We start from the raw sequence: 21,656 nt of genomic DNA on the forward strand, positions 1-21,656 counted from the left end.
GTATGTGTATATCCTTTGTATTGCCACATAATAACTATAATTTCACACAAAAATAGATAATATAATTCTCAAGTAATGCCAATTAAAAGAATGGCTTCATTCAATACAACAATCATATTTCCAATTGTTCACCTGAAGGTAAATTGTTAAGGCAAAATTGCTACAAGATTAAGACATTTCCGGTCCCAGACATAATAAATATCCAACATCACACTTTCATTTCACAACTGAAACCAAAACAGCTTGCAGCAAATGGGACCATGATTGGCAAAAATCATGTACAAAATAATGTTTACTGAAACTTGTATTACAACAACCTTACATTCACATTATCCTTTGCAGATGGAAACTTTATGAGAGACCACCCATTGGGACCTGTAGATGTATAATCTTTATGTAATTTGTGTAAAATTTCAATACAGTTTATCATGCCTGAGGTCGATCCTGCCACGAGATTTCGCCCAATACACAAAAATCAGCGATGTGACAATGTATGCAATAGAATGATAAGGCAAGAAAAAACAATAATAAAAAGAGTCCAAGGCAAATATTTTAACTATCGTATATAATGCATTTACATATTAAAATACATCAACAAATTAGTATCCATTCGAGGTTCAAAAGCTATTACTAAGAAACATAAAAGAACTAGAACTTGTGGTACTTTTCTGCAAGGTTGGTCTAGGTGATAATCACATTAAATGAAAATGCAAGTACGAAAACTAGCTAGGCCAACACCGGAAATGTCATCAAGAGAAAATGACGTGCAAAATAATACTCCGTAAGGACCGTAACTCCCTCCGTTGTTTTTAAGTGACACAATTGACGATTCCCTTTTTGAAAACATTATACACCAATTTATTTATAATTCTCTCTCATTTGGTCCCTGCTTATATCACTCCCCATGGTCACTTCTACACTTCATTATTTCTCTCATTTTACAACCTACGAAGTACTCCTTTAATTCTCCTATAAACCACCTTGCCTGTCCCTACCAATACACTTTATATAATTCTCCTAAAAGACTAAAACTTTTGGCAAAAGCTAGTAAATGAGGGAATACATTTGTTTTTGAAAGTTTGGCTCGCTTAATCGCTTGTTATTCATGTGGTCAAAATAAAATAACTTTGACTGTTTTCAACTTTTTATAGTTTTCACTCATAAGTCATAAATAGCCAAAGATATTTATATCAGGGCACAAAAGAAATCTTTTGTTGAGGATAAGGAGGCGCTAAAAAATTGTTTAGCCAGTCAATTCATGGAATTAGGAAGTATTCCAGGCATGAGGCAGCAATTAGGATATCAACATTTTGTGTCGAATGGGTAGGTATTGCTCAGATTAAAATATAGAGACAGCTAAAACGTATATTATGTTATGAGAAATACATTTACCTTCAGATGCATTGGAATCTGATATTATGATTCAGATACTCCAGAATTTACATGTTTCCTTAAGATTCATACAAACCTGAAAGCAGAAAGAAAAATTTGTTAAGAACCACAATCAACTCACAGCATTAAGACAAATTCCCAAAATATTCAAATAAAAATCTGGCAAGCACGTTGTCCAACTACAAATTTATGATGCCTCCCACCCTTCAGAACACAGCTGCAAGGATCAAGAAATACCACTAGGATGTGTTTGATGTTAACTAGAGAACACTTAGGTGTTAGCTGATATTGACAAGAAAGAAAGACAATTTGTGTTGGCTGACAACTTCAAGTTCCCATCCTATCCAACACATTGACAGCAAATAGTGGCATAGTGCACATTGTTAACAAAAAATGATCATGTCAGTAATTGTTTGCAAGTATGATGTGAGGCCGGTGTGGATTTTCTTAAGCCAAAAGCATCAAACTCCTTCCCCTAAATGCCACAACCCTACATGGGATGGCTGCCATCTCAAATTTGGAGGTCAAATCCTACTGCAGTAATGATACTATCAGAAAGGTTCTTTCAAAAAACTGATTCTCTGTGCGTGATGAAGATACTATAAGAATGTGATTAGATGGTAAAAGGAATATAATGGCAATTAACTAGTCACCATGAACTATAATCCTTAATTCTTTTCAACAGCACACCTAAATACTGCATTTCCAGAGTTGCCCTCATTTTTTCCCTTTACAAGTAGAGTTCTATATGTTAATGGCAACTTAGTTTCTCAAAGGTTATGGTGGGGCATGAAAAGATTCAAAGGGTGCCAGTCTACTGGATTGCCCATACATCATAGTCCAGTAAATCTTGCATTAACAATTAGGTAATTATATGTAGTCCAAAAATAGCACTCACACTGGAAACTTTCCCAAACTTGGTTCAGCTTATATGCAAATTTCTGAGGAAGTCCGCAAGGCTGAAATCATTTAAATCAAAGTTAGCTATACACAGGCAAATTTTCAAATTGATATTCAAGAAGGGAAAGTTCCTCACCTAATATTTTTTGCTATTACAGTTTCACCATCAGCAGCCCCTAGATGACGTAGCACAACTTCCTCAAGACTGCCATCACGATATGAATGCTGAAAGGAGAGATAAAACAAAAAACTGGGTTATCTAGAATCCAAACAATGCAGCACATTAACAATAACTGGAGTAAAGGTTAGCTAGTTCAGAGACTTATCCTTAACTCTCTAAAAAAAAAAAAAAAAAAAAAAAAAAAACAAACCAACACTCGCTGTAACATCATTCATAAAAATTAAGTTGGCAAATGATATAGAATATGCTAAAATACCTAGACCCTAGTGTCATATTCGGATAAAAAAAGGTGTTTTCCATTCACACGCACACACACAAAAAGACCCAGAACAGACTTGGATTTTATTTTAAGAGAGCCAGAAAGGAGAAAGAAGGATGTCAAACTAAAATTTGCAAAGCCAACTGAGACAAATAAGAGATTTCAAAATCTCGTCGCTCAAAAAATCGATGCCTTGGTTAGGCCTAATCACCAGACAAAAGCTTAATCAGGACTACTCAAAGTATCAAAAAGGAGAACTCAAGATCGTTGTCCAGGCTGGCTGTCATGGTTCTGAGTGCTGACAATTCTTAAAATCCGAAGAGACAATTGTTTTCAGACTTATCAAATTTTCAATGTTCTCCCAGTCAGGCTCTATCATCAATTAGCCAAGAAGCATGATAAAGAAATCATAATATACTCTCATACATAGCTAATAAAGCAAGCAGAAAAAAATATATGGATCAAATACTGAGCACTGCAAAAGAATAAAAATCCACTTAAATATTGTCCTGAGTTAAACAGGTTCAAGTAAATGGCAAAATATTGCCCTGACTCTCCTGACAATAATTGTTTCTCCAAGATGGAAACAATAGCCGTATACTACCATTAAAGAAAGCAATAAACCTAAAACTTCTTTCAGCCATGGACCTAAACAAATAAACTATGAAGACAGCTGCTGAATTTTCAGGACACTTAGCTTGAACAAATCCAAGTAAACTAATTTATGCTGCTGCTTCAAGTGGATTTTGGATCTAGTGAATGTGTAAAATTTTGAAGTCATCAGCAATCAATATGGCATCATAACCAACTGTGAGTCTATGATGACATAAAACGGTCTACCAGGTATTAAAAAGTATTTATAATTATCTTTTCTTTAGTTAAGGGAAACCTTTATCATTATAATCACAGAACAATTTTCTCCAGCTCTTGAAGCTTTGGTCAAATGGTCATTCACTCTACAATTGTAAGAGGCAAATTTTGAATTGTCATTGTTTACATTCTTCCCTTTCGCATGCACCACAAAATATATGTTTATAAAGTGGATTTAATGAATATAATAATGTACAAAGTGAAATAGACATCCAAAACTTGGGTGTGGTTGTACCTAATTCCAGCATTTCTAGGTGCACTTAAATATATACATTGGTAATGACACATTATTCTATTACTCACCAATGTTGTCTAATTTAGCTTCTTCTTATGATCCTATCACTGGATTGATACAAGAGTTCACAATAAGCATAATAAATATATAAGCTGGCAATGACACATTATTGGATCTGCCTTACGGTCATTATCATCTTCCAAGTTTTCATACCACATTTACTAATACATATTTAAATTTCTTCTCCGAACATAAACCTCCCAGACCATGTGTTGGTACACAACAAGGTACCTTACTCACAAGTTGAGAGCAATTAATGGAAAGCATAAGATGGAAAAGCTACTAACGTTTCAGAGAAGAGACTTTGTTTAGATGCAAAAGCTATAACATACCCCTGAGCTTAACTTTGTTTAAATGGATACGTAAAAGATGGAAAAGATTTACTACATCATCAAGAATTCCTCTGACCAAAATAACATTATAAACAGCAGGAAGGAAGCAGACAAGCAAGCAATTGTAAATTAACTATTTTACCCTCCAATTCAAAGAAGCAATGGTGAGAAACCCACCATCCCCACTGAACAAAACTTGTTCTACCAAAATGACGCAGAAAAGGCAGGGTGTTACTTAAGAGAGCGACATAATAATGCATTGACCATCATGCGAGATGAGGTCTTAAAGTAAAAAAATGACATCCAAATTCCAAAGTAACTGCAGTATTACAAGGTCCCAAAGCCTAAATGAATAAACTTGCAAGAATAATTGATGGTTGTTCATACCTTGTAAAAACAACTAGTTCCGAAAGGGCATGAACCACTGCCGAAATCAAAGTACTTGCAATCAATGGACCTGAAATTCGAATAGAAAAAACATAAGGTTAAATTGTAAGACTAAAAACCAGAAAATAATACCAGAGGACAAAGCTACTAGGGAGGACAAAAAAAGATAAAAATTAAAAAAATAAAAACGGCATGGCTGTAGGAATCAACAAAAATATACACAATGTCAAGAAAGAACACAAAGAAGGAACATGTGCATATACTTGCATTCAGAACGCAATGATATCAGCTAAATTCAGATGCAATACTGTGTCTAGCCCAGATACCTTAGATATCTATTTTTGAGCAGCAAAAATAATCCATGTGACCACCATTCTTATCTCCTTTTACCTATCTTGTTTACTTATTATGTCCTTACATACATTAAATTTCCTATGTCTTTTTGTTTGTGTACTGAATACAGATGATTTCATAAACAGAGAACTAGACTATTAGAGTATCCTGATTAACTTGGATGTTCAAGATTAATAAACTACTATGCTTGCTGAGTGGAAGAGCAACTCTTTTGTTCCTTTACTTTAAGGGGGATCCTGCAATACATGAAGGCGTCTTACCACTTAATTTTTGAATCACAGAGTAATATGATTGAGACAATCAAGAAACGAATGCAGAGGCAGAAGCGCATTTCAAATTCAGGTTTTCAGTAGATGAGATAAGAAAACAATTTTACAAAGTTGGAGGTGTTCTGGAAGGGTAAGAGTACCTGGGATATGCCAGCATAACGATGACATGAATGCTAGTTTGCTACTAAATTACTGAATACTAACCTTGAACTCAGGCAATGGAACCAAGGAAGGAGTGCCTCCATAACCATGTATAAAGAACTTAGTCTATGTTGGGAATCCATTTTAAGATTTTCTATACCTTAAAGATTCGCCTCAAAAGGTTTCAACATTGACTCTATTATTTTTTTCTGTGGGGGTAGACATGAAATTTATCAGGTGAGATACAGAGTTATGTTTATTGACAACACTACACTAGAGAAATTAATTAAAAAGGTGGACAACATACTTTTAGTTTTAGTAGATGAAATATGGAAAGAGAGATTATAAAAATTTCAAAGAGACAGAGGGTCAGTCAGACACTGAAGGGTTTTTTTTTTTTTTGGAAGTAAATTGAAGGGTGTGCTACTGCTATAGATTGAATATGAAAGAAAAGAGAGGAAAAACAGAAAACTAGAAGATATGAGATCAGTTATGTACTCTTTTTTAAGTTTTTTACTAGACAGTTTAAGTATATAGACATGAGATCAACAAGGCCTAGTTCTATATAATTTGTGGGATGCACTTATAGTTTTCATCTTTATAGTTTTCAAGCAGATTAAGAAATTGGAATATATTATTTTGGAGGTTGAAAATGAAAAAGAGTACTAATTGAGTATTGGTGAAAATTGGGTATTAATTACCAATGGGTGGTAATTGAGAAATGGAACAAAAAAAAAGGATCTCTTTTCTCTCCAAAAAGGAAAACAAGAACAATCAGAACAACTATATCAATCAAAAAGGATAACAAGTAACAATCAAAAGTGACGGAGGTAGTAAAAACTGCTACTACCCTTTCTGGTCCCTTTCTCTCCATTGGGTTGCTAGAACTAGATCTCTTCTAACACAGCATGAGTTTAATTCCCATTACATGTGTAGTTGACACAGCTAATCCCAAAATTCCTATGGAGACATGGAGAATTATGGACATTTATAAATTCCACTAGCATCAATATACCAATCTAGTTATAACTCATTAAGTTTTTATCACTCATAAAATGACCTTTAAAAAAAATGGACCAAGGAACCCCCCAAAACTCAAACCTCGGAAAAAGAAATAAGATTTGCACCAACCAGACACAGCATGAAGTATATCCTGTTTGGATGCAAAGGCCAAAATTTACCAAAGAAACTCACCTCTACTGGCTCCAACTCTAGATGCCATCATATTTTGAACAAACTCAAACAAGTAATAACGAGAAAATGAGAAGAAAATACTCACTTAAGCTTGGCCATGTAACTGTCAACAATTTCATCTTTCTCCTCTTTCGAAAAATACCAAAGCACACTTGGAATGACAAAATACGAAAGTTTGCGACATATAGGACAAGCCCTCAATGTGGAATTAACATCCATTCCAGAGGTTGGTGAGCTGTTACGCCAAAATCTGATGCAAGTTATACAAAATGGGTGGTCACACTCTGATAGCAAACCAAACTTCCGTTCAGAGGCTGCTGTCTTGGCGAGCACACGTTCTAAGCACACACTGCACTCTATCTCTTGACTGCGTTTCAGTGCTTCAAGGTGTTTCTGCATTTTCTCACAGGTTTGAAAATGTTCCTCCCTCTCTTTAGGCCTATAAGGATGCAGGCAGTGTTTTCCACAAGTAGGGCACAATTCCCCGTGAATATGAGGACACTTCTCCCCCTTGGGGCAGTGTCCAGCAGCAGCAAATGAGCAAATAACTTGATCAGCCAGTCTATCACTCCTAGGTTGAGGAATCAAATCATCTTCCACGGTATCAGAGATATCAGACTGTTGACTCCATGCTGCTTTGCTGGGAGGAAAGAATTGTCTGCTTGAAGGCGACAGTTCTGGTTGAAAAATGGAGACTGGACTGACTGGAGCCATCCCACTCGTAGTTATTTTAGGGGTTTCTGTTCCGGAGTAGGCAGTTGATGACGATGAAGCAGATGACTGAGGTTGAGAAACTTTAACATGGTCATATCTACAACGGCTTCCATAAGCACAAGCTCCTCTCTGATAAAAGGTGCAAATCTACAAGCAAGCACAACAAAATTGAGCAAGAAAAAACTGTAGGAAAGAAAATGAATAAGAAGTTAACATACATCGAAAATGAAGTGCGATAAGAATCAATTACATTGTTTGCAGGAGCGTTCCAATCATGCGCATATTCACAATGCTCCCCTTTTAGACATGCTCCATGCTTAAAGAACTTGCAGATAAGCCTATAATAAGTGATAGTTATGTTGACATTAAATATCACAAAAGCCGGAATTAGCCTAAGGTTGATCAATAGCGCCATAATATAATCACGGCGAAAAGGAAACAACAACCAAACAATGCAGCATAAGATTCAAGAGGCACCGCAGCTATTGAGCAAGGGAAATATCGAAAAATATCTTAATCTTAATGAAATTGCAGAAATAAGCGTAGATGATAGGATTGGATTGGATTGTTGATTAATAAAAAGTGAAATCAAAATCAAACAAGTATATAGAATCATATAACCAATATAAACAATAAATGTAAAAGAAAAAGATTGATAAATAACGAAAATACCATCAAATTAATTGATTAATCAATATGAATTACGATTTCAATTCAATTAAAATCATAAAAACGAAGATTAGAAGAAAATTGATCAAAAATCAATTTAGCTCAATATCAAGATTCAAGAGGCAGTTCAATTAATCAATTGAAAAATTACAAATAAATATGATAAAATAATTATCATCAAAGAATAAAAATTAATAATAAACAGAAAGTATACCTATTGGACATGTCGATAATCAAGGAAGAACAGATTGAAAGAGGAATGAATTGAGGAAGAAGATAATATTATTCAGCTTTCACCATTCAGGTTAGGTTTCCGTTTCTTCTCTTCTTCCTGAATTTTTCTATTTTTTCAAACCCAATATTTCTTTTTGTTTTTTAATTTTCATTTTTTTTTTTTTTTTTTATGTGATTTGGAAATGCGGGGAATTGTTTTGGCGGTCGATATGAGAAATTGTAAGAGTCCAATGTTCTTATGTAAAAGGCCCAACAACGACACTACCGGGCCCGATTACAATTGTGGACAGTTAATTATTACTCCAAATTAAAATGCCGTCAAATTTTGGTGAGATGGGTGTTAACTTACCTCGTGACTTTGAGGTCATTCTCTTACGCCATATTATTTACCTCGTGACTTACCTCCTGATTTTTTCCTACTCCATATTATTTAGATAGGATAACCTATAATATCTAACGTATATGTTAATTAATTTAAGAGTTTGTTCTCTTCAGTTAATTTCAGTTTCTAATTTTCTTCTCTCATTAACAGTTTAGTTTAGTAAATCAAAACATATCCTAAGTCTATCTCATTTTAGTTGATTTTTATTTTAAAGTAAAAAGATAGTGTTTGTTAATTGTTTGTTGTCAGATATAATAAAGAAAATGTGTCAACTAAAAAAGAACGAAAAAGTATAAACGAGTGGTTGTCCTATCGAAATTTGATAAAGCTTTGGGATCTTCTAGAGGGCAAGAGAGACATCTTATTGGATAAGAACATAATCTAGAGAAGAAGGGAAAAAAAATGCAGATAGGATAAGGAAGAAACATTGGAAGGAAAAAACATTAGCCACAAGTCCGCAATATCATGGCCACCATATTCTCAGGCTCATCACTAGTCTCCACTTCCACATCCACCTTAACAAAACCACCCCAAACACCAACCAAGGCCACACCAATTACCTCCTTATCCAAGGCAGCACCTCAAACTACTAATAACAAGTTAACAACTACATTAACAGCTATCGCCACGGCTGCAGTTGTCCTATCCAGCCCCCCTCCAACGCTGGCTGATTCCACAGCTGCATACAACATCTACTACGGTACAGCAGCAAGCGCTGCGAACTATGGAGGTTATGGTGGGAATTCGAGCAAGAAAGATTCAGCAGAGTACACATATGAGGTCCCTCAAGGTTGGAAAGAGAGGCTTGTTTCTAAAGTAGAGAAAGGTACTAATGGCACTGACAGTGAGTTCTATAATCCTAAAAAGAAGACTGAAAGAGAGTATTTAACCTTCTTATCAGGGTTTAGGCAACTTGATCCTATTCCTAAAGATGTGGTGCTTAATAACTTAGCATTATCTGACGTTCTTTTGCTGGATCAGATTTCTAATGCTGAGTCTCTTACCTCTCAAGATAGGAGGGATGAGAATGGTCAGCTGTATTACGATTACGAGATTGACGGTGTTGCTACTCATAGTTTGATCTCTGTTACATGTGCCAACAATAAGCTGTATGCTCATTTTGTTAATGCACCTAGTCCTGAATGGAACCGTGATCAGGAAATGCTCCGCCACCTCCACCAATCCTTCAAAACTCTACTCTAGCCTACTCCCCCTCCTCTTAGCTATGTTCGTGTACGTTTTCGTGGTTCATTGATTGCTTGTCATCTAGAGCTAGAGGCACATATTCATAAATATACTCACTACTCATGTTTTTCTGTATGTATTGAGTATCTCGATCTATTCAAACCATAATTCCTGCAGTAATTTCAGGTTAAATCTTTTTGGATTATATATGGTGTTTGCTGCTATATTATACAAGTAACTAGTATTATTTGATTTCTTCCCAATTAAGTGATGATTTATATAGAATTATGGATGGAAAATGGTTGCCAAATTCTTCTATCAACTATATTAAAGCCCAAGGAAGCAATTCCCTAAACAAAAGATATGAAAACACAGCAATAAGAACATCAGCACAGCTCAATATGTCAATCTGTAATAGTTTCATGAAATTGGACTCAGGAACAAGGCAATTTTACAGACTTAGATAAACATAATCCATATATACGAAGTATAAAACAAATTTTCTAGTCCTAGTGATTTCTGATCATACACCGATCAGTCAAATACAAGTAATAAGCAATGTAAAGAAGTAACGAAAGCTCAAGCATTTCAAGAAGTGATTGAAATGGAGCTCGCAATATTCCATTTTAAACTCAGAATAAGTGTGTACAAGCTAAGGTTCACTATTGTGAGATGTCAACATGAGTCTGTGTCTTGTATGTGAAATAGACATAAATCTAGTTAATACATAGTGAAACCATCATCATAAGAGACATGATATCCGTGTTGACAAGGTGGTGCATTTTCATCATACTCGGAACAACAGCTCCATCTTTTTTTCCAGTTTGCGCTACCAGTGTTAATTAGGCCGGTTGTTTACCTCATTCCACTTGTAGACAATTACGCCGGAGCCGTCAGTCCATTCTCCGTCTATACCCTGGTGAGGTGGAGCAAGTGAAAATAATCCCTTTTCCCCTGTCAAGTGAACATGAATTCATTATTGTTTTCTCCCCATGTCTTATATATATGTAGCATGCGTGTTGAAAATTGTGAATTGAACCCAAAAAGTGGTGCAAATGTCAAAGAATCAAGATCACTTCAAACTTCACAAGTTTCACTTGATAATAGAAGCAAAGTTCAAATTACAAGGTTATATATTTAGATATCTACACTATTTACAATGAAGAAATGTATAAATTTGCAGTTGTGGTTTTTCATGAAAACTAATGATTGAAAATATTGTACATTATATACTAGTCGATGTGGATGACAATACATTGATTCATTCACTGCAAAAGTGCAAATTCATTTTAATTTCCAAAAAAAAAAAAACACACTCTAAACAGAATAGTGTACAAATTTGCTCCAAATATAATTTCCCTATTCAAGACTATTTAAAGTGATTATCACAAACTTTATTGATACTACTTATTGCAAGCCTACAACATTTTCATGTATTATCTGAACTGATCCTTCGTACGGTTAATTTAGAAATGCATAAGAAAATCATGCACACTCGTGTAATTCGCATTACATAGTTGATTTAATTATTTGCATTTTTTATACATTAAAAAAAAAAATTAAAAAAATCTGATTATCAAATACAAGTAATTGAGATTGGAGGGGAAAAAAAATAGAAACAAACCGGTGATGTGACCGTGAAACGAACAAGCAGTAGGAGAATTAAGACGAGGATCATACAGAGTATTGCATCTCAAGCACAGCTTCTTCAAATTTGTATTTGTATTTGAATTTGGGTTTGAAATTGAGTTTGAATTTGAGTAAGAGCAGCAGATGTTTACAGGGCGATGGTTTCGGAGATGAGACGTGCTGCCAATTGTAATCCGGGTAGGTTCGAAACCACAAATTGGAGACGAGAAAGAAGTGGATATCAGATTCTTCCAGTAATACTGTGTCTGTGTCTGTGTCTGTGCCATATTTTTTTTATTTTTTTTTTATTTCATGGGTTTGGTGTTGGCCAAAGATGAAAGTAATACATGAGCTTCGATAACAGGCCCACCATTTTTCAACACCGACCCTGCCCACTTTAATCCATTTTGCCCCTTTATTTTGTGTCTGCCTATAGGTCTATAGCCTATAGCCTATAGCCTATAGCCTATAGGACATTAGGACACAAGTGTTCCATATTTTCTTATTCCTAATTAATTTCGACTAAGGGTCTGTTTACTTTTTGTTAGTGGACCATCTCAACCAGAAGCTTAAGTTGATGGTTGAGGCCCAAGAATATGTTATATACTCTATCACTCCCCGTCACATGAAAGGCCCTTTGGGCTTGAAATGTGGATGCAGCATAGGCCCTCGCATACCCGGCGCGAATTAATTCCACTTTTAAAGGAGGGGTGGATGAGATTCGAATCTGTGACCTCTATGTCACGTTGGCTCCGATACCATGTTAGTGGACCATCTCAACCAAAAGGCCCAGGAATATGTTATATACTCTATCACTTTTAATTTCAGTTCAGTTCAGTTTTTAATTTACTTCTCTCATAAACTATTTATTTCAGTTGTATTCAATTCAGTTCAGCTTCGATCAGTTTAGCTCTGTTAAGTTCAGTTCAGTTCAATTCTATTCAGCTCAATTCATTAAATGTGAACAGGCCTAACTCAACCTTTTTTCTTTTTTAAACTAACAAATTATTTATTAAAAAACAAGTTTTTGAAAGTTTTGAAAATTTAAATTTCAATTAACTTACCAATAAACAAATTAAATTAAGGTAAGTTTGATTATATTGTACATCGTAAATTAAAAGACAACCACTAGATTTAGAAAGGAGATTTTTTTTACTATTATTTTTATTTTTGGCACCTTAATTTTTTTGCTCTTCTCTACTTAACATGCAGCATTGCAGCCAAACATCAATTGAAGAATTATTTTTTGGCTCATCAACGACAATCCAAATTAATATTTATCATGTCTTAACGTCTACTTTAATGTCATGTTTTACTTGTTTTGTGCTGATAAGCGTGCCATAACCTATAGCACATATTGTTAAAAAAAAAGGTAGACTAAAAAAAACGCACCTATGATGGATAGATCCCTCGCTCTTGAATACTATTCTATTATGGAGTGTTGCTTAACTAACATTGCCAAGTGTTGTAACCCTGCCAAACTATGTATTTGTGCCTCATTAAACTTTTGCTATTGGCCAGAAATCTATTGTTAGGACATCACAACTTCAAAAGTACAAGATTTCCATTTTTTTTAAGAAAATAAATCAAGGGCAATTATCTGCAGCAATTAGAGAGTAAACAAAGCCAGAAATAACAACGCAAATAATTTTACACCATATACTACACAAAATCAATAATGATTGAAGAAGAAAACAGGAAAAAAAAAAAAAAAAAAAAACTCAAGTAAATATGTATGAATAACGTCAATCATAAGCTAGAATCAGCATCGGAAGCATGAGGTTCATCCAAGCATTCATCCAATCCATTAACTCCAAAGGCAAAATGACCATGACCAAAGGCCTTAATATGGTCTTTTAAAGACCTCTTGTGCTTAAAATCGGAGCCACAAACGCAATACCAAACCCTTCCACAGTTCTTTTCGTGGGTTCTCCAGTCCCCTTTCACGGCGAATGCCTTGCTACATTTCCTGCACGTGAATGGTTTCACGCCATGCTTCCTTTTATAGTGTGTTTGCAATGTTCTGAAATCCTTGAGAGGCCGCGATCTTGGGTGCTCTATGTTATGCTTGCATCCAGGTGCACAACAATAGCATGGGAGTCTTAGCATTGGTGTTGGTTGGGCACCCTTCAGTGATTCTGGCCCTCTTCTGTATTGAGAACCATGCCCCCACATGTGCATCTACAAAATCAAATCAATATTATACATTCAACTTTAGTATAAAATGATTAACCAAACCCAAATCATCTAAGGTGTAATAATTGAGAAAGCTTAGGAAAACAATTTTTTTTTTTTTGTTTGTCAATCCATCATATTGTGGCAGAACTTAACATCATGTTAATAATCAAATATATTCAACGTACATTTTATAATAGCTCAAGTGATTAGAGTTTCCCACCCAGTCCCAGAAAATCTCGGGATCGATTATCATCACTTACCCATGTGACTCTTTAAACACCAAAAAATAATAAGTCCGTCTAAGACATAATTTGTATCATCATGAAAGTAATACAACCTTTTTTGTTGTTCAATGAATTAATTGGAAATCTTATTTATAAAACTGGTATACATATAACACTAGAGTAAAGGTAGAGTAGAGCTATATATGCCTATATATAGTAGTTTAATAAACATGGAAGCATTGATTTAATTAGGAATACTATGTATATATGTGACTGTTTGTACTAAACCTAGACAGACATGTATTTATGGATTTCCGTGAAAACAATAGACAACTCAATCAAAGTGGTCTAAATTTTACCCTGAGAAAAAGGCTCAGCTCGTTATGTGTTAGTAATAAAACCCTTAATACTATTACTTCCTGCAAATTCTCAGTATCTCAGACTATTAATACACCAAAGTCTGTGTGAGACAAATTGCTGCCATTTTGTGGTTCAGTCTATAAAAATTATGCAAAAATACACTGTAAAAAAATATCAAAAGAGCATTATGCTTCAGAAATTCCTAAAAAAAATTCAGTACTTTTAATTTTGAGGAACTGAAGAAACCTTACAAGCATAAGACTTGTTATACGACTTGTTTTTTAGATGCTAAAACTTACATTATCCTAGGGAATTTCATATCCTTACAACTTGAAAATTTAATTTGAAAGACTAAGAGCTTGATCTGATGTATTGAAAACAAATGAACTGAACTGATTGGAATCAAACTAAACCAATTGAAGCTGATTTGAATTGAATTGAAATTAAGCTGAACAGAACAGGTCCTAACACCTAACACTAACAATAAATTTAACTTAATTAAAGGTTGTGAAGTGTGTTAAAGTATTAACTCAACCAAAATTTTAAGCTAATGGTTGAAGCCCGAAAATGTTAAATGATCAACTCAACCAAAAACTTAAATTAATGGTTGAGGTTCAAGAATATGTTTTATACTCTATCAAGGTGTGAAGACATTCAATTTCAAAAAAAAATGAAAGTTGTTTGAGTGGATTAGAGGAATAGAGGATTAATTAAGTTACTTATGAGTTATGATTAACAAAGGGAATGCAGTTAAGCAATCGCTGACATTATCACTAAGTTGTACTTCGTATTTTTATTTGTTTTTTCAATAATTAACCAACTTTTAAGTATTCTAATTTCTCAAGAAGTTAATTAAGTACAACATTTATACCAATACTGCACGAACACACGGTACTTGACTGGACAATCAGTCAGAAATAATAGGTTAATTATCAATCTGATATACAATCATCACATTCTACTTTGCAAGCCAGAAATTTGATTATAGATGAAGTTGAAGCATAATTCAAGAGATAATTCAAAAATAGTGTATTCAATTTTCATTTATGTTGAATTATTATTAGAAAGACTCGGTCAATATTTACAACACTCAGTTGCATCTAGAACCCTAAAATAAAAATCAATTAAGATTAAAACAATCTGAATTGAATGAACAATTCAGTGTAATCAAAATCTGAGTCGATTAAATTGATAAGATTAAAAATTAGGTTTAGGGTTGAGAAACCTTGAAGCAATAAACGTAATTACTACCTCCGTTTCTTATAAGTTGCAACAAATAAGTAATTACTACCTCTGTTTCTTATTAGTTGTAACAGATGAATTTTTATGTCTCGGCAAAAAATAATAAGAAACAACGGAAGTATTGAAGGGGCAAGTGATATGTATGGTATATACCTGGAGATTGTTAAACCTGTTGAAGGATTTGGAACAAAGAGGACAAGAAAATTGGGTAGGACCAATAAGTATCTGAGAAGGGGTAGGTATCCAATACTGTATTCCTTGAACTTGGACTTGTTGTTGGACTTGATGGGTTGTTTTAGGAACCGAACCATCATCATCTGCATCTGAACCCATTTCTGCATCTTCATCTTTCTGATCTACACTAGAGGGCTGTGTAGGTAGCCCTATGTGAAGTGACACCGTCACGCTCTCGTCGTCGTCTGTTGTACTAGTGGTTGAGAATTTAGGGCTCTCGGTATCCTTACTGCCGGACCCGGATAACACCATCTCATTATTTCCATGATGATAATGAGCGGCAAGTGTTGAAGGCCCGATTAGGGTGTTGAGGAGTGGAAGTGCCTCTTTTTGATGATGAGAATTATATATGTTGTTGTTGTTGTTGTTGAAGGTAATTTCAGTATCAGTAGTAGTTGTACAACTAGTATTCAAGTCGAAACCACTATTATTACTGCAATAATTAGAAGATGGAAGAGGGTAATTAGTAGAAGTTGTAGCATTGTTAAGGAAATAAGGATTAGGAAGCGAAATAGGTCTAGTAGAAGTAGAAGAATGAGTAGCAGCAGTAGTAGTAGTAGTAGTAGTGTGATTATGAAGAGGGATGAAGTTGAAACATTTGGTGAAGATATTGGAATTGCAATAAGCTGGATCACTCATTTTTTTTGAAAAAGATGAGATTTATAATCTTAATGTTAATGTAGGAGTTGTATGTATCAGTTTTGAAAATACTGCTACCAGTAAAGTAGACTAGTAGTAGTACAAGATTATTTATAAGTAGTGTTACATCTGCCACTCTCACTACTACTGCTTCAATTCACCATTATTTATCAGAGGCAACTCATTTATAAATACTCCGATCCTTGTCGTATGATTAAAGTTTTTTCTTTTTATTTTTTCAAAAAAAAAAAAAAAAAAAAGCAAATTGACAGACGAAAAAGAGTGAGTGAGAGAAAGAGAGCGAGAGAGACAGTTTCTGGGCATGAGAAGGACATATAGAGAAAAGGAAGAGTAAATATAAAGGATAAGTACAGTAACATAGAATGTAAAAGAAAATAGAAAGTTTTACCCTCCTCAGAATCTCTTTCTATATAGATCAGTCTTCTTCACTCGATCAACATGATTCTCTTTCTATTAATATTAATAATTAACATAAACGCCGTTTGTACGTGCTCAGCTTTGAAGTTAACAAATTGAACAAATAGATATTCTATTTTTATTTTTATTATTTGATGAATTGAATACGATATGATGGTGAAGATCTTACTCATTCATTCACTCATAGATTTTTGCACAGTCATTATATTGTACGTCTTAGACTCATTTCATGCAGCTATATTAGCTTAAGCTAGTACATTGTACATTCAGTCAACTCCCCAAAAGCTATTAATTTGGTTTTTCTGCAACTTCACTATTCTTTCATCCCCCTCAACTACTCTGCAACTATTTCTATACTGTTATAAATATTACGGTGTACTTAATTAACTCAATCAAAAATTTAAACTAATTGTTGAGCTACAAGAATGGTTTTTGCTCCGTTGATGTTTTTAAGTGTCTCATTTTAATGTTTTACACTATTTATGTACACTAATTTGACCAATGTTTATACTCTGTGAATAAGATCATATATATCAATATATGTAATCCTATGAGTACTTGTTAAACTACGTACGTCTAGTACATATTATTTATAATACTTTATGTCAAATCGCTAATATGAAATTAAACCGTGTTGTAAAATATAATCATCTCAATATAAATTTTTTGAATGAATGTAACTTTGTATACTAATTATATTTATGGCTAATTGAAGATCTTGCAGTCAAAGTTCATGCTAACAAATATACCGACCAAATTAAGACACTCAAAACACACCGGAATATAAAAATCTCACCCTCCCAAGCTCTCACATAAGAGCTTTTAAACTTAAAGTGTAAATACAACATAGGTCTCCTATACCCAATTGAAAATCGAGATTGGTTATTATATTTTATCATTGTATATTTATAACATTGACACTTCGTCGATTCATTTGAAACTTTAATTTAATTTCTTTGTGAGTAAGTAATAAAAGTGTAAAACACTTGTCTGTCACATTCTTACTTCAAGTTGGTTTGATTATCGTTTCTCTACCAAAATCATTTAGCCTTCAGAGACAAAAGTAATATGTACTACCTTCGATCATAAATAATCCTAACACTTTCTCCATTTTAGTTGGTTCTTAATTAATTAATTAAATTCTCTACACTTTCACTTAATTTATTCTATTTTCTATAAACCCCGTTTACTACTTAACCCATAATATTTTTACAATTTAGAAGCATGATTAAAATTAGTAATCTATGCGTAGCATTTAGAAGTAATCTAACAATTTATGTTGAATGAATATTAATAATTACTTTGTACTTTGTAGTGGTTTCACTAAAGGTCAATCAACATATGATTTTACTAAACATATTTTTACAATAATCAAGGTTATGTTTAATTCATACTAATATGGATTGTTTTAATCTAATACTTCACCGGTTTTACGAAGTATAGTATAATATGATTTAATCTATTTCAAATTTGATCAAATTTTAACCTAATTTATACAATCAAATGAGATATCATTAGATTCATATCAAAGTGTGCGTGTACTACTAAACATGAAATTTTTATATTTTTTTTAATTATAAAATTAAGATACTTAATGATAAATAAACACAAATAAAAATATCAAATTAAGTGATCTAATTATGTCAATTAAGAATATCAACTTTGTCAGATAATATAAACTCCTTGATTAGAGTGATTTCCATTGATCAATATTTATAGGGTTACAATGAGAAACCTAATCATATTAGGTAACTATAAGATATGTACAGATATCAAAGATAATCTTATACAAAATATATCCTAAACCTAGAATGAGAATATTCTATGGATATTCTCTATCACACCCCCGTAGTCGGAGCGGGAGAAAATCGGATGCTCGGACTAGATCTGAATCACGCATCGAGCGGTAAGGATAGTATGGTAACCCATGATCAAAAGAGAAGTAGTAGACATATGCCAGTGATGACGATTAGAAGCAACAGCCACGACCTACGTAGAGTAGAAATAAGCACTGCTAGGCCGGAGGAGAAGGAGAAGAGCCACACACAGACTTGGGCTAAGTTGCAGATCCAGAGAAGAAGAAGCTAAGGGATCAAATCATCATCGGGAAGAAGACACTACACTACTACGGGAAATCACAGTTGAAGAAAAATAAATAAAATTGCGCAAGAAAAGATTAAATTCCACCGCTTGAAATTAATCAATTCTCAGGAGAGAAACCAGGTAGTAAGAAGTAATACTCCACAAAGATTCCAAGTGCTGCAACAATAAAAGGAGCTAACTTGATAGCAAAAGAGATGTGCAAAAGTTGACCTTATTGTGATATACCACCACCAAAACAAAATCTATGTGATTATGTGTAAAAAAAAACCAATGAGGCAATGAAAGAATCATTGTTGGTCGTGGGGAGGTGGAAATAGAGTGCGGCACATGGAGTAGGTTGACAGATGTGGTTACTGCCAGTAGTGGGAGGCGGTAGTGTATGCGATTGCCAACAACAATGGAGGAGGCTTTCGCGATTGCTACTGTTGGTAGGAGGCGCAAGGTTACATAAAGATTCTAAAAAAAAACTTTGAGAAAAGAAAAAAAAAATATCTATATGTGTGTTTGCGGAAGCATAAAAAACTTTGTATATCCCGCCGGTGGGTTTAATTTTCTAACCCACCGGCAGGGTGAGAATTTTTTGTATATGATCCCAAGATCTCACCCAAGCTGTGATTGAGGCCCAGGAATATGTTTTATACTCTATCACGCCCCCTCACACGAGAGCCCGTTTGGGCTAGAAGTGTGGATGCAGCATGGGCCCTCCTCATACCCAACGCTTAATATTCCACCTGAAAGTGGGGGGTGGATGAGATTCGAACCCGTGACCTTTATGTCACGCTGGCTCTGATACCATGTCAGATAATATAAACTCCTTGATTAGAGTGATTTCCATTGATCAATATTTATAGGGTTACAATGAGAAACCTAATCATATTAGGTAACTATAAGATATGTACAGATATCAAAGATAATCTTATACAAAATATATCCTAAACCTAGGATGAGAATATTCTATGGATATTCTCTATCAAACTTTAATATAGAGAAAGTTGAAACGAATAAAGTCTAATAATCATATAGCCTGCACACAAGTCAATACAAACGCTTGGTAAAAAATATATATTTCCTCTGTTACATAATAATTAACACATTTTTTCACAAACTTTTAAATAAAACGGATGTTCAGTAAATTACTGAACATCCGTTATAAAGTGACAATAAAATGTGCAAAAGTTACATTAAAACGCACAAAAGTTACCGTGACATATATAAGAGTTATTTATGCTTTATTGATAAATTTGACAAAAGTGACACTAAATTTGACAAAAGTGACACTAAATCTGATAAAAGTGTACCCTATGTACAGTAAATTACTGAAAACCGGGTGTATACAAAAGTTTTCCCCTTTTTTTTAATATCCCTTTTTTTGGTGTTCCTCCCAGTTCATTCTTAGGGCTAATCCGAATTCGGGGATCAGTTTTGGGTGGTTAGGTTTTAGTCTCCTTCCTATTGTTGTAGTGGGGGATCGAACATGAGTCCTTCCTACCAAGTGTAGTCCCTATCACCAATTCACCACTTCACCAACATCCAATTGGTTTTTTTCAATATTCTTTTAGCAGTGTTAACTTTGACTATATTTTTTTTACCTGTTTAAAGACGATGGTGCGGGATTTGAATCCGTGACCTATCATATACTACGTACATATTATACATGAGTAATTGAATACTGCTATATGATAAGGGAAATGGGTGGATTTGGATTGCCATGAGTTGTAAAATATGATCTCATTTATCTTTACTAAGAATAAGGCAAATAAGCTAGCTAGTTTTACTCATAATAGTGAGAATTGGGAAACCAAGCTTTCTCATGAGTCATAATCAAAAAGGAGACGCTAAAATTCAGGAAGATGTCGCCTGCAGTTGGCCCATAATCACTCAAGCCCTTCTATACCACCCAAAAGAATGGATATGGTGTTGTACAATATACCATCTTTTTTAGATATTAGAATTTTCTAGCACTCCCATTTAATATTTGACACTTTGAGAACTTGTACAAAAATTATAAAAATGAAGATTTGGGACAAGTTTTTTTCTTGTCGGTACCAACTCTATTTTGACACTTGGAAAGTTATTCTCATAAAATATATGTACCCGTGTAAAGTAATATTTTAAAGTTAGGACGTATATGACATGATTTAAGTATCGGTACAAAACAAATTAATATCTAATTTTATCATGGATATTCTACCCAAAATCACTTGACCTTATCCTAGCCGATTAAAGCGACTATACACCAGCCGAACCAACTTAACAATCAATGTTTGTAATTGATAATTATTATATTGTTTTATTAAAACAAGCATATCAACAATAATATAAGCGATATCAGTGACCCGACCTCATCAGTTGAACTCAAAATCAATATGAACAAGTCTAACTTGAAAATAAGATGACTTGAATTGACTCAATCAATTCGAACGACCCGATATATTTTATTTTTATTACCTAGCTTAGGATGAACAAAATGTACTTGTTGCAAATAAAATTGAAATCTTAATAGTTTGACCATACCACATATTATTCTATGAAACATAAAGTTGGCATACAATATGTTGTTAATTTAAAAGGAAGAGGAAATCTAGGAAGGTTGAAAAAATGATATAACCCATGAAGAGAAGTCGTACGTAGTAGAGATTGGTTTGACCAAAATGCATGTTTCTATAAGCTAGATAGATGTATTACCAAGACAGCACGAGTGCGTACTCGAATGAAGTGTAATGGAGTTCCCAATTAAGTCCCAAACGTTTTCAACTTTTGAGTACTTGCTTACTAGGTAGGTGTTGTTTTTTTCGATTAGCTTTGTCTCTTGCTCCCTTCAATTTCCACTTGAACTCGATCTACTAACTAA

The 21,656-nt window shown here is 34.0% G+C and overlaps 3 protein-coding genes and 1 long non-coding RNA gene across 4 annotated transcripts; 1 reads left to right on the plus strand and 3 right to left on the minus strand.

The window, feature by feature from the left end:
* Positions 1–40: 40 nt before the first annotated feature.
* On the minus strand, positions 41–8,500 carry LOC110705666 (putative RING-type E3 ubiquitin transferase C3H69). The gene is made up of 8 exons (XM_021883568.1): positions 8,172–8,500; positions 7,539–7,626; positions 6,660–7,435; positions 4,617–4,686; positions 2,429–2,517; positions 2,291–2,351; positions 1,393–1,468; positions 41–444 (listed from the first exon to the last, which is right to left on the minus strand). The coding sequence occupies exons 1-6, from the start codon at positions 8,180–8,182 to the stop codon at positions 2,315–2,317; spliced, it is 1,071 nt and encodes a 356-aa protein (XP_021739260.1). The 5' UTR covers positions 8,183–8,500; the 3' UTR covers positions 41–444; positions 1,393–1,468; positions 2,291–2,314.
* A 404-nt stretch (positions 8,501–8,904) lies between these two features.
* Positions 8,905–9,963, plus strand: LOC110705667 (thylakoid lumenal 19 kDa protein, chloroplastic-like). Its single transcript, XM_021883569.1, has one exon. The coding sequence runs from the start codon at positions 9,039–9,041 to the stop codon at positions 9,774–9,776; it is 738 nt and encodes a 245-aa protein (XP_021739261.1). The 5' UTR covers positions 8,905–9,038; the 3' UTR covers positions 9,777–9,963.
* A 199-nt stretch (positions 9,964–10,162) lies between these two features.
* On the minus strand, positions 10,163–12,066 carry LOC110705668. Its single transcript, XR_002508115.1, has 2 exons — positions 11,383–12,066; positions 10,163–10,712 (listed from the first exon to the last, which is right to left on the minus strand). It is a non-coding gene; the product is annotated as an uncharacterized LOC110705668 (long non-coding RNA).
* Positions 12,067–12,537: 471 nt separating this feature from the next.
* On the minus strand, positions 12,538–16,517 carry LOC110705327 (zinc finger protein WIP5-like). The gene is made up of 2 exons (XM_021883160.1): positions 15,545–16,517; positions 12,538–13,568 (listed from the first exon to the last, which is right to left on the minus strand). Exons 1-2 carry the CDS (start codon positions 16,262–16,264, stop codon positions 13,137–13,139), a joined length of 1,152 nt encoding a protein of 383 aa, XP_021738852.1. The 5' UTR covers positions 16,265–16,517; the 3' UTR covers positions 12,538–13,136.
* Between the last annotated feature and the right edge of the window lie 5,139 nt (positions 16,518–21,656).

Source organism: Chenopodium quinoa, unplaced genomic scaffold, assembly GCF_001683475.1.
Source record: "Chenopodium quinoa cultivar QQ74 unplaced genomic scaffold, ASM168347v1, whole genome shotgun sequence".
Taxonomy (NCBI): domain Eukaryota; kingdom Viridiplantae; phylum Streptophyta; class Magnoliopsida; order Caryophyllales; family Amaranthaceae; genus Chenopodium; species Chenopodium quinoa.

Bases quoted from the DNA above. Each gene is read 5' to 3' on its own strand.
- LOC110705666 (XM_021883568.1), bottom strand. The intron at 7,436-7,538 runs GTAATTGATTCT...GCTTGCTTGTAG, and splicing joins GGAACGCTCCTGCAAACAAT to ATTTGCACCTTTTATCAGAG. The intron at 2,518-4,616 runs GTATGAACAACC...CTCTCCTTTCAG, and splicing joins GAACTAGTTGTTTTTACAAG to CATTCATATCGTGATGGCAG.
- LOC110705667 (XM_021883569.1), top strand. From the start codon at position 9,039: ATGGCCACCATATTCTCAGGCTCATCACTAGTCTCCACTTCCACATCC.
- LOC110705327 (XM_021883160.1), bottom strand. From the start codon at position 16,264: ATGAGTGATCCAGCTTATTGCAATTCCAATATCTTCACCAAATGTTTC. The intron at 13,569-15,544 runs GTATATACCATA...TTGATTTTGTAG, and splicing joins ACAGGTTTAACAATCTCCAG to ATGCACATGTGGGGGCATGG.